Here is a 13,384-nt window from a genome sequence, read left to right on the forward strand (position 1 = left end):
AAATATAACAAATCCAAATCACAATTATATCAGATATAAGAATAGAGGAGATTAGCTAAGTATACATTTTCTCTTCTTTCATGTGCGCTATATATGGACATGTAGACATCAAAATTTTGTACGACTCTACAAGACGAGTCCTATTTCAGTTAGAATTACTTGGAGGTTACTCTACATTAAACCCTAATTCGTGTTTATATAAAGGGTATTATATTTCCTTGAAATGGCATCTCGAATATTCCACAAATTCATGATATATTCACAAAGATCAATGGAGATCAAAACACATCACTAGGTAGTCCATATCATCCTAGTCCAAGAAATACGTCATTAATGGCTCTCGAATCACGATAGAGATCAAATTCAAATCATCCTAGTTCGAGAAACATGTCACTAACGGCTCTCAAATCAAGGAGAAAATTTAGAGAGAAAAATCAATGGAACAAACAGATTTGTACCCACATATTTTATCAATAAAATTATGTTTCTTCATATTTTATTTGTGATTGCAATTTATGTTTTATCACATTAAAATTTGTTGTAAACAGGACACTATACGATACTCCCTTCGTTCCTATTTACTTGTCAAATATTTTTTAATTTGATTTTTCGTTTTACTTGTCAATTTTGACAAATCAAAAAAGGACAATTTTTTTCTTCCTATTATACCCTCAATTTATTAACATTGAGTTAATGTCTTTGAAAAATGTAGTGAGTAAATATGTTTAAAACTCTATCAATTAATAGGGACAAAATAGTAAACTCACTATATCAATCATTGTTTTCTTAATAGGTACGTCAAGTCAAAATTTGACAAGTAAAAAGAAACGGAGGAAGTATGATATATATAATGTACAGATATAACACACATGCATTAGTAGTGTAAAAGAATATTTTTTTTACACCATCGATCAGAATTAGAACTCTTCGAAATGAGAATTAATAACTTCCCGCAATTTTTATATTTTTTTAAAAAGGCTATGCTTGCATGTCTATAAAATACTAAAAGAAAAATATCTTCCAGATACAAAACAAACAATTAAAAAGTAAGAAAATTGTCCATCACAAAAGCTTTGAAAAATAAGACAATTCATCATCATCTAATTAAGATCTCTCTAGCTGTAATTGCCATAACTTGAGATACAATATGGTATGTTTATATAATAATGCTCTTATCAATGAAAAATTTGAAAAGAAAAAAAAAAGTGAACTAAAATTAATTCTCCAAATGTCTTTCCTTAATTGTCTGATCTGTTTCATTTTATATGACACTATTACTGATCAAAATACGATATGTTATTATTGGTTATGGCACTGAAGTTTGCCACACTAGACGAGGCCGGTGTGTACAAATTAGATGAAGTTGAGGAAGCAGAAGAAGAGGAGGAGGAAACCACCACGACAGATGGTGGTGGTGGTGGCGGCGGCGGAGTAGGAGGAGCTTGTGGCAATTCAGGTGGCATAGAGGTGGAAATAGATGCAATAAGACTATTAGCAGCTTCTCTACATTTGTATCTAAGAATTTCAGCCCTAATTGCATTAAGTTCAACTTGTAAACTTTGAATTTGTTGTTGTAGAGTTGAAATTGCACCCATGCATCCATACACTGGATCTCTTAGCCTCACATTTGCTTCATATACCAAACTATTTGCTGCATCTGCTCTTTGTCCCACTGGCACTTCCTAATCAATATTTTTCAGCACAAAAAAAATTAAAAGAAAGAAAATAAGTGATGACAAGATAAAAGTTCTAACTTTATATAAATTGACGGTGTAAAAGAAATTAATTTCTCTACATACTTTAGCTTATTATAGTTCATGGGGAAAATGGAGGGGGTTCAATCGAATTCAACATTTTGATGTTTGAGCATACATAACACGTTTATATATCACCAAAATTTTAACAAATATTAAAACTGAAATATTTATATATGATGTCAACATTGCTGTACTTTTATGTGGCAAAATTCTTAAAGGTTATATATATGCTCATTAAAGTCAATTGATGTAAGTTATTTCTAATTAGCTTCAAGGGCTTGATCTGCCCTTGATTAGACAGGCTAGTAACATAGTCAATGGTGGAGGGAGGATCGACTTTTATCAAGATGGTTTCATCTACCATATATACATAAAAATAAAATTTTAAAAATCGATCTTGTATATATATAGTAGTATTTTCCTGCGAAAAAGTATTTAATTAGATGATCAACCCCCTTTCCCCCTAAACATAACTTTATTTAGTTTAGTTTATTAATCTCACTGTTGATGGTAGAAGTTAAACTCAAATACAAATTGTAGATATATATGAGTGACTTTTCTTTTATTTATTTTATTGAAAACTGATAAAATAGAAATTAAATATATAATACCATGAGCAACTTGGAGACATTGCTAGCCCCAAAGACTTTATGAACAGCAGCAAATTTGTGAGGTTCATGTGGGGAAAAATATGGAGAAAAAGGGCATTCCTCAGCACATCTTCTTCTTAAAAGTTTACAAGCAGCACAAGGTGTAACATTATTCAATGTTGTTCCTCCTCCACCAGGCCCCAATACGTGTCTTCTTCCCATTTGTTGTTGCATATGTAGTTGTGAAATATCCATCTCTCTCTTTAACTTCTTTCCCATCTCATCCAATCTCTCCCTATTCATCACAACAAGTCAAACATATAGTTGATGTTCAATTCGTGGTATCTAAAGTTTATTATAATATGTATAGATATAGTCAATTTTTCAACAAATATATACGATCTGGACTAAAATTACTAGGTTCTGTTGATCGAATATGTACATTTCATGCTATAGATCCACTCCTCAAGGCGAAGCCAGTATTTCTAATAAATGAATTCAGAATAACAAGAAGCAAACATAGAAAAAAAGAAAATTCAACATCTACTATTATGCATATTAAAAAAGTTGATCTTGTATATACAATATAACTTTTTGGATGAATTCTTTGCGCCCCATAGCTTCGCGTCTTTGTTCATTAGACCTAATTAATCTAATTCTTAAAAGGAATTTAACAATAACAACAAAGAAACTATATTTATTTGATTATGTAAATTAATTAGTATACGTACCTTTCTGTTGACATTCGAGAAGAGTTGAAATTGAAAATTAAGATGAAGATAAATTGAAAATTACGATGAAGATAATTGAGTTCTCAAAGGGAGAGAGGGAAAGTAGAAAGGGGAGAAAAAGGAGTTCTTAAAAGGCATGAGAAAGGTTAATTATTAGCACATATAATTAATGTACTTTCACAAGAAACTAAAAAAATATTATTGTTTGCTAGCTGAGTCAAAGCTTGCTCACGTGTGACTAATTGCACCTATTGACTTCTCATCACTACCAAACTTATGTTTACTTCATTTTCTTTTTTCTTTTTTGTAAAAATGAAGTTTTATGTAATGTGGTACAAACAATATTTACATAATCAGATCAATTAGTATTAAATAGTTATAAATACATTTGTATAATAAATATCATGATAATAATAATAACAACTTATCAACTAAGTATAGTATAAAAAGTTTTTACATTAATTACATTAATTATTGTTGGTGTACATAATTTAAATCATATAAAAATAACATATCTTATTATTATGTAAACAACAACAATCCAGTGCAATCCCACATCGTAGGGTCTGGGGAGGGTAAAGTGTACGCAGGCCTGACTCCTACCAATGTAGGACGACTGTTTCCGAACTATTATTATGTAAAAGTTTTCAGAATTTATTTATATGTTTAGAAGTATAAGAAAGTGAGAGACGATAGAAGACCATCACTTAATGTGAATGGCCATTCTCTTTTCCTAATAATAACATGAACTGAATTTAGACAAGTTTGCAAATAAGAGAAGTCCAATTTCTATGATCTATATGCGTTGTGCAGATGGGATGGTAGAATTCCTCCTCTCTCAATCAAAAAAATATTGTTTGGAACACTACCTTCAAAAATAGATAAAATCAAATTAAATCAAATTTCAGTATGAATACTGAATACCAAAATGGGAAACCAACAAACAAAAGTCCAGTTTCTTGTGACCATCCCCTTCCTACTTAGTGTCAGCATCAATAACCAAACTTGTTTACCTGTTGAAAATAATTTACATGTCTTCTTGGATTCTTACTTCAAAGACTTTCTAGCTAAGACAATAATATATATATAATAATTATTATTATTATTATTAGAGTAGTAATTATTAGTGTATGTGTGAAAAAAATTGAAAACCAGAACTAGTAAAGGGTTGCGAATATATGATTCAACTTGTAAAGACATCATAATAATGTTGTTTGTTTGAATATTTTCAAGTTGATAAACCAAAATATTATTATAGAGAATGTATAATATAATATAATATAAAAAGTCCTTAAAAGACTTGGTAATTATAATGAGTGTTATAATATAATCTTTCTGTTCCTTTTTAGTTGTTATGTGTCTTTTTCGAAAGTCAATTTAAATAAATTTTAAAACTAAAATAGATTACATTAATTTGATATTTTAAAATAAAAATTTAAATACTCAAAAATTAAACGAAAAATACTATACATTCCAATATTTTCATATCAAAATAATAACAAAATACATTTAGTTAAACTTTGAAGAACCAACGACAACTAAAAAAGGAACTAAGGGGTAAAAGTTATAAGATGTGGGAACATGGAGTCATTGGGAGGATAAGAGAGTTATAGTAGTAATTATTTTAAGAAAAGAGAGTGAATAGCTTGCTTTAAATGGAAGGCATTTTATGCAGAGATCTAAGTTTAGTTTGACCCGTATTTTTAGCCTACGAAATCGCCCTTCTGTTTACATCAGACCTCACCAATTATTTACTTATCAATAATTAACCATCACTCGTATGTGTATATGGCCGGGTTAGTTTGGGTTTTTTAAATATTAAATTAAATAGTTTGTATCGTATTTTTTAATTTATACACTAAATAAAATTAATAAAGTTTAGATTTTTTAACCTCATTTTTTTATAGGTTTTTTTGGATTTTTGTGTTTTTTCGATAAAGTATTCATTCAAACATATAATTAATTTAGTGAAAATTTCACAAATAGCTACTATAAAAATCTTAATGGGGTAAAATAGCTACAATTTAGGTAATTACATTCCGTAACTATAGCTATAGCAGTTGTTTGTATAATTCGCTGGAAATATACAAATCCGTTTGTATAATTCGCTGGCAATACACAAACAGGGTAAGTATATACAAATTTTGAATAACTATAGCTATGTATATTAATTACTATAAAAGGTTTATCGCGAGTGAAAATTAACTTAAACTATGGCTATGTATATTAATTAACTAGTATATGTTGCTAATTCGTGTCATTTTCCCATTAATTTATGTTCCAAATATTTCTTTAGTCCTATCAAAATACAACTATCTAAGGTGTATCTTAAGAAAATATCACAAAATATGAGATGAATGATGACACTAAAACTACAGAACAAATAGCTAACATTATTGTCATTCTTAGTGTTGAATTAATTTATTTTTTTAGCATTAATATTGATTTAATTTTGATTTGTACTTTATTAGAGTTATTAGTATCTATGGACTATAATCCTTATTGGACCATTCAAAATTCTAAGTCTCAAAAACTTGAAATAATATGTTAAAAGTTAAAAATTATGAAAAAGTATAAGAAATATTTAAAAATTATATCAAAGTAATACTTTTATGTATAAAATAAATTTTAAAAATTGTATATATAATGATGGGTTAGTTTGGTCTCGAATTGAATTTTTGAAGTTAAAATCAAACCAACACAAATATAATCAGATTTTTTTTTCAATACCAAATCAAGTCAAACTAAATCAAACCAAACCATTAATCGTAGATGCTTCCATTAATTGCAATGTGATATCCCCATTGTTAATTTGTTCATACTTTTTTTTCAAAGTAGCTGGGAATCTGTTGCCATGCATGTGCTTTGCCACATTTTAAAGTCATTTAATATAGATACTGTAATTAAATTGCAATTTGGTATTCCCATTGTTAATTTGTTCATACTTTTTTTTCAAAGTAGCTGGGAATCTGTTGCCATGCATGTGGTTTGCCACATTTTAAAGTCATTTAATATAGATATTGTGTGTATTCGTGAAAACTAGACTCTATATATTATACTCCCACCGTTCCATATTAATTGTCATGTATACTAAAAATAGTTATTTTAAAATAATTATCAATTAAACAATCAAGAGACAATTAATTACATTTTTCCAACTTTACCCTTGGCATTAATTATTTTAGAATTAAGAGACACATAAATAGATAAAGATTAAAGAGTTAATAAGGGGTATATTAGTCAAATAACACTCCTAATTAATATTTTCTTAAGGGTGTTGCAAAACCTTATCATGACAACTAAAATGAGACGGATGAGTATATATTTAAGTTTTGGATACAAAAGATAAACCAAGTGCCTGTTTAGATTAACTTATTTTAGGTATTTTTAAGTCAAAATAACTCAGTTTAGGAGTGTTTTGGTAAAATTAAAAAAATACGTATAAGCACTTGATTTTAAGCCAAAATAACAAATATAAATCATAAGTCATAAGTTAGAAATAAGCATAAACCAAAAGTCAATTCAAACATATTCGATTGGGCCATCCAAACAGGCTTGATAAGTCATTAGTATTCAAACTAGCCCAAAATGCTATGCAAGTTCAATTGGGCCCTAAATTATTTAGTTGAAAAAATTATCAGGGAGAATATTTTTGTAATAAATAATTACTGATTTTAACGATATTTTTTATTTTTTATTATTTATAGCAATACATAGCAATATTATATATGTCATGTATTAAAAGTGAATTATGCATGCAATATAAATGTATTATAAGTATTTTAAAATATATTGTATTTGTTAGGTAAGAAATTGACACAATGTATTATAAGTGTATTAAAGTGTGATAAATATATTATTCATGAATAAAACTTGTATTATATGAGTTTTATAAATTATTCTCGCTAATATGTATTAAAGTTGTATTAATACTGTATTATAAATGTATTATAAGTGTTCAGTGAAAAAAATAATTATTATTATAAATGGTAAATATTTTCTTAATATAGTATATTTATGTAAGTTTTCCTATTTAGTTTAGGATGGCTTGATAAGCCTTGGGCCGTATGTTCAAAAGAGTCCATTTTTTCACTTGGGCCAAAATTAAGATTGGGTTTAATGTACATTCTGTTTAGTTTTTAGTTTTTGTCCCTTTTGGGCTTGGGACTATTTTTTGTAAATAAACTCTTTTAGGACGATATTACTCATTTGTTTCAATTCGGTTTTTTAGTTCAGGTGCTTATTGTGGCTTATCGAAAAAGTCACAATCTTTCAAAAAGTCGCAACTCTTCAAAAAAATCACAACTTTTTTTTTTGAAAAAGTCACAACCTTTCAAAAAAATCACAACCTCTTATTTTTCATTCACACCTTTAAAACCTAATAATTTCACTCTTTCTAACACACTAATGTGTTTGAACCGCCCTGCACTTGATAATTATATTATGTGCAACTGGAAGGGGTCATGACTCATGACTCATGATTGGTCCGAACAACCCATGTTCATTACTCCAAACAATTTGCTAGCTCCAGCACATTCAAATTATTGTTTTACGTACCAAAATGATGACGAAACTACAAGCCAGTTGATTTGACTCCTTTAATGAAACCCGAATATCCTGAGTAGATGAACTGTGTCTGTATAGTCAGTACAATAAACAACTTTTTCTCTACTCTTTTGAAAAAGGGAAAGGGCTAAAATATATTTCAACTATTTGAAACTATATAAAAATGTCTTTATTTATTTATTGGGTCTAAAATATCTTTAATATTCATCTTTAGGTTTAAAAGTGACATTTTCTTTAACGAAAAAGGGCATTTTAGGCCCAATAGAAGGATGAAGGCATTTTTGTACCATTTTCAATAGTTCGAGGGCCGACACGTGTTTAAAAAAATTATTCAAATTATTTAATTAAAATTCTTTTAAATAAATTTTGATTTATAATTAATTTTAAATAATTAAATTATAACCAATAGACGGCCGCCACGTGTTTAAAAAAATTACTCTAATTAATTAATTAAAATTCAGTTAAATAAATTTTATAATTAATTTTAAATAATTATATTGTAACCAATAGATGGCCTCCACGTGTTTAAAAAAAACTATTTAAATTATTTAATTAAAATTTCGTTAAATAAATTTTGATTTATAATTTATTTTAAATAATTAAATTATAACCAATAGATGGTCGTCACGTGTTTAAAAAAATTATTCAAATTATTTAATTAAAATTCTTTTTAAAGGGCCTAAAATGCCCTCGAATTATTGAAAATGGTACAAAAATGTCCATCATCCATCTATTGGGCCTAAAATGCCTTTTTTGTTGGGAAATTTACATAAACATACTACATTAAGAAAATATTTACTATTTATAGCAATAATAATTTTTTTCACTGAACACTTATAATACAATTTTAATACATATTAGCGATAATAATTTATAAAACTCATATAATACAAGTTTTATTCATGGATAATATATTTACCACATACTTTAATACACTTATAATACATTGTGTCAATTTCTTACCAAACAAGTATAATATATTTTAAAACACTTATAATACATTTATATTGCATGCATAATTCAATTTTAATACATGACAGATATATCATAATATTGTTATATATTGCTATAAATGGTAATAAATAAAAAGTATCTCTAAAATCAGTAATTATTTATTAAAAAACGTTTTTTCTAGTAATTTTTCCTTTTTTGTTAAAGTCAATTTTAGACCTAAAGGTGGATGTCAAGGGCATGTAGGCCCAATAAATGAACGAGGGACATTTTTATACTTTTTTCAATAGTTCAAAGGCATTTTAAGCCCTTTTTCGTTTGAAAAAAGAATAACAAAATCATTCATAACTATGGTCTCTAGTGTACACACATTAATTTTCTTGGAAGGAAAATAAGCTCATGAATAATTGGAGGGAAAAAAAAGAAGGGAAAGTAGAGATTTAATTACGTACTGTTCATTCTTAAGATCAATTTGAAATGCTCATGTTGCTTCTTATCTTGGCATGGGCATCCAAATCCTTTCTATTAATTATTACTTAGCATTTGATTTAGACAAAAAATAGTAGGGACCTATTTTTTGTTGTAAGACTATTATAAAAAAGGTTATCTTTGCTAGCTAACACAAAAAAAGATATAAAGTATTAGTAAACTTGTTGTGAATCACCTCCCGACCAGCTAGCCATGCTTGAATCGGACACTATTAGGTTAAATTGTCCTTTAACAACAAATAAGTACTCTTCATAATAATTTGATATGATAAATATAGACACGCTATAAAATTAACTTGTATTGACAAATTAATAAATTGGGATCGCTTATATCAATCTTCCCTTATATGAATCTTTGCTAATTATGATACTGTAAATGTATATCAAGTAAATCCAAAACGAACACTTAGATACTTTTAGCAAGATAATACATAAATATAAGACAAGAAAAAGTATTTACAATATGAACTTCTCCACTCTGTATTTTTTTTACTTTACAATAACTCTTTTTTAAAAATACAAAAAACAAAGCACATTATGGTACATTTTTTTCCTTTTGTTTTGTAGTGTAATAAAAAAAAAATTAAAACAAATTCACCCAATGCTTGAAATCTAGCAATCGGAAACCTGAAGCTCAACTCTCCGTTGGCTCAGAATTACCGGCTTCAATTTATTCTTCCATACATCTTTATACAAACCACCGTCACCATCACTTTTTCGAACTTCCACGACATTTAATTGTTCGGTTAATCGATATACATTCAAGTTCATCGTTAATTTACCATTTTGTACTTTCATGTCGATTCTCCATTCTTTTTTCCTCTTCAATATGAAATTCTCCTCCTTCGCTAGCTCTTCGATTCTCTCAATTACACTCTCCGGTGACTCTTCCACCACTATCCTCTCCAAATCATCCACCGGATTGTTCGATTTGAACAATCCCGAAATGTCCAGTCCCTGGGAGAATGAAATTATATCAAACGCATTCAAACAATTTGATGATGAATTTATCTTAATTTCTTCCTCCTCTGAGAATTTGATAAATTTCAATCCCTTTCTAAACCATGGATCTCTGATGATTTCTTCAATCGTAATTCTCGTCGCCGGATTAATATCCAGAAGACGAGATAGTATCCGCTTAAGGTCCGGAGACATCCATTTCGGGCACCGGAATTCGCCTTTGTAGATTTTTTTGTACATTAACATCAAGTTCTGATCGTAGAACGGGAAGTAACCGGCGATCATCACATACAAAATAATTCCGCATGACCAGACATCGGTTTTAGCTCCGTCGTATCCTTTAATCGTTAAAACCTCCGGTGCTACATATGCCGGCGATCCGCAAACTGTATGTAGAAGCCCGTCGAATGATTGAATTTGGTCAGTTGTGGCACTGAGTCCGAAATCGGTAACTTTGAGATCTCCATTTTCGTCAATTAGAACGTTTTCTGGTTTTAAATCACGATGGTAAATTCCACGTGAATGACAGTAATTAACGGCGGAAATCAATTGCTGAAAGCATTTACGACTGAGATCCTCGCAAAATCGGCCTTTATTAGCGATTTGGTTGAATAATTCGCCTCCTTTAACGTATTCCATGACGAAATAGATCTTCGTCTTCGTGGCGAGCACTTCATAGAGTCTAACAATGTATGGATGCTGCAGCTGGCGCATGACGGAGACTTCACGCTCGATGTGTTTGTCAGGAATACCATCTTTGTTGGAAAGATTGCTCTTGTTAATTACTTTGATGGCGACATTCCTGCCATTGTTGATTTCTCTAGCGTGGTACACTTTGGCGAATGCGCCACAACCAAGTAGCTTTCCTAGCTCATATTTTCCGAATATAGGCTTCTCCGGCATCGGTAGACGGATGCCGGGATCCAATTATGTGATTTGGTTTATAATTAGATATGATTAACGAAGAAGAAGTTGCAGAATTGTTATATAAAGTTATTTTATTTTCCTCTCTGAATTGGTATATATGTATATTGGAATAGTTCAAAAGAGGAAACTTCTTGTTTAAGTTCCAGACTTGAGAACAGTCTACTTGTGTTATATAAGCCGGTCTTTGAATTAGCTATAGCCATCGTTTTTTTTTTTTTTTTTTTATTCAACGTTTTTAGTCAATCAATAAAAAGTCGGTTTTGGCTGTGGTTTACACGTTTCAGTCACCCAATGAATCTCAATTAATTAATTATGGATTTTCTTTTTGGTACAATTAGGCATTCCATCATTTTAATTATAAAAAAATTGAATATATTCATGTATATTAAGTGTATATTTCATGTATAGAATATATAATAATATATATATTTAGTGCATAACTCATGTATAAGTAATCTATATTGTATAGTCAACGTATACTTTTTATGACTTTTGCAAGTTATATAGTCACGATATGTTTCTTATGATTTTTGGCTATTTTTATTTATGTAAATAAAATATGACTATATTTATTATAAACTAATTAGTTTATTATATATATTTGAACGTATCTTCTTTTTTTTAAAACCGGTTATTGCTTAATTATATTATCAAAGCAAAAAGGTTTCCCGCCCACTTATAGTTTCCTTATCCTTTTTGAGACTCGTAAAGATTTGAATTCTCATGAATGTAGAATGCAATTATCCCACTGGCCACTACTATGTTATTATGATTTGTGATTAGGTGAAGAAGTCAGAATATTTATTAAAAATATTTAAATATATATAAAAGAATTACCATTCTACATAATGTACTATTCCAACAACAAAACTTATTAATTGGTATTCATGAATAAGGTTGCCCAGGCACCATAATTTGTACAGACTTACTACAAGTATACATATATTTATTAAACTATATACTATAATGAACTATAATGATATTGTCTTTAAATTTCAGCGGCGTTATAACCAAATCAAGTAGAAAGTAACAACATTAGTTTATATTTATTCATTCAACAAGAAGACTGAGTACATGTGACTTAATAATATTTTTATAATGAATAAGAATGGTCGGTATTTAGTCCAACACATAATGCATAAAAATATGAAGTCGGTCTAATTAAAAAGTAATTAATAAGTTATGTAAGGTGTTCTATAATCAAGGTTCCTTCTTGTTATTGTTGGTGCAGTTGAGAAATAAGAAAGGTAACAACTGAGAGTATTAGATTAGATAAGATTTATTATCATAATTAAAATAATTAAGACAATAGAAGAATGTTTCGTGGGAGAATAACAAGCGTCCGCGGTTTATTTAACTAATAATAGCGCGTATACTTCGTAGATTAGGCCAAGGTTGGCCACATCCACATGCATTTTACACGCACATTTAACACTTTTGACTAATTACATCATACTATACTAATTTTATTATAATTAAAAGATGGATATGTGAGCTTATTAGAAGAGACATCATAGGAACAAGTTATATAGGATAACTTGAGTGTAATCTACGTGGCAGACAAAATAAGATAAGCGATGCTAAAGTTATTCAAATATGTGAATAGGAGATGTGCAGATGTGTCAATTAAAAAGTGTGAGAGGTCGAGTTAGCTCAAATGGAGATATGCTAAAAAAGAAGAAGATGTGATTAGATAAAATTTGACTCAACTTCAACTTACTGAAAGAATACTCTAAATAGAACAATATAAAGATTGAGAATTAAGATAAAATATTAATAATTTACCTAGTGTAGTGGCATTATATTATATGTAGAAGAGGTAGGGGCTGGGCCCCTCTTTCCGCTTCGCACCATTAGTAGTAGGGATATATTTGCTTTTATATAGTGAAAATAAAAATGTTATTTTTATGGAAAAATTATTTAAATACATATCTTATTTTATCTTAATTTTTTAAAAAGTTATCATTTAAAATCTTTTCTAAAACTCTCTCTCGATACGTCACTCTCCGCTCGCTGATACATCTTTATTCTCCTCTTTGATATATCCCTCCTCTTTCGGATGCATCTCTCTCCTTTTGGATACATCCCTCCCCTATGTATCCAGATATTTGCTGATATATCCAAAATCTATAAATTTTAAATAATTTTTATAATTTGAAAAAAATAAAAAATAAAAAATAATATAATTAACTTTTAACACTATGAGATTTATGTAAATTAGACTTTTACAGACTTAAATAGAATGAGGCCCGGTGGAATTTACCTATCATTTCCTTGGCCCAAATCCCTTCTCAAGTTCTGGTCATTTGCACTATATTTTGTACCGAGTCTTCAATTTTTTGTCCCAATTCATTCACGTGGCCTCTTTTAGATTTTGATAATCAAATAGTTTAATTTTGTTCTTGAATTTAGAT

General features: G+C 28.9%; 2 protein-coding genes across 2 annotated transcripts; both read right to left on the bottom strand.

Annotated features, from left to right (window-relative positions):
* Positions 1-1,122: 1,122 nt before the first annotated feature.
* On the bottom strand, positions 1,123-3,160 carry LOC129899709 (LOB domain-containing protein 15). The gene is made up of 3 exons (XM_055974739.1): positions 3,079-3,160; positions 2,369-2,642; positions 1,123-1,682 (listed from the first exon to the last, which is right to left on the bottom strand). Exons 1-3 carry the CDS (start codon positions 3,090-3,092, stop codon positions 1,275-1,277), a joined length of 696 nt encoding a protein of 231 aa, XP_055830714.1. The 5' UTR covers positions 3,093-3,160; the 3' UTR covers positions 1,123-1,274.
* Positions 3,161-9,471: 6,311 nt separating this feature from the next.
* Positions 9,472-11,087, bottom strand: LOC129901525 (CBL-interacting serine/threonine-protein kinase 11). Its single transcript, XM_055976730.1, has one exon. It carries the CDS (start codon positions 10,944-10,946, stop codon positions 9,696-9,698), a length of 1,251 nt encoding a protein of 416 aa, XP_055832705.1. The 5' UTR covers positions 10,947-11,087; the 3' UTR covers positions 9,472-9,695.
* Between the last annotated feature and the right edge of the window lie 2,297 nt (positions 11,088-13,384).

The sequence above is a fragment of the Solanum dulcamara genome, chromosome 8 (assembly GCF_947179165.1).
Source record: "Solanum dulcamara chromosome 8, daSolDulc1.2, whole genome shotgun sequence".
Classification (NCBI taxonomy): domain Eukaryota; kingdom Viridiplantae; phylum Streptophyta; class Magnoliopsida; order Solanales; family Solanaceae; genus Solanum; species Solanum dulcamara.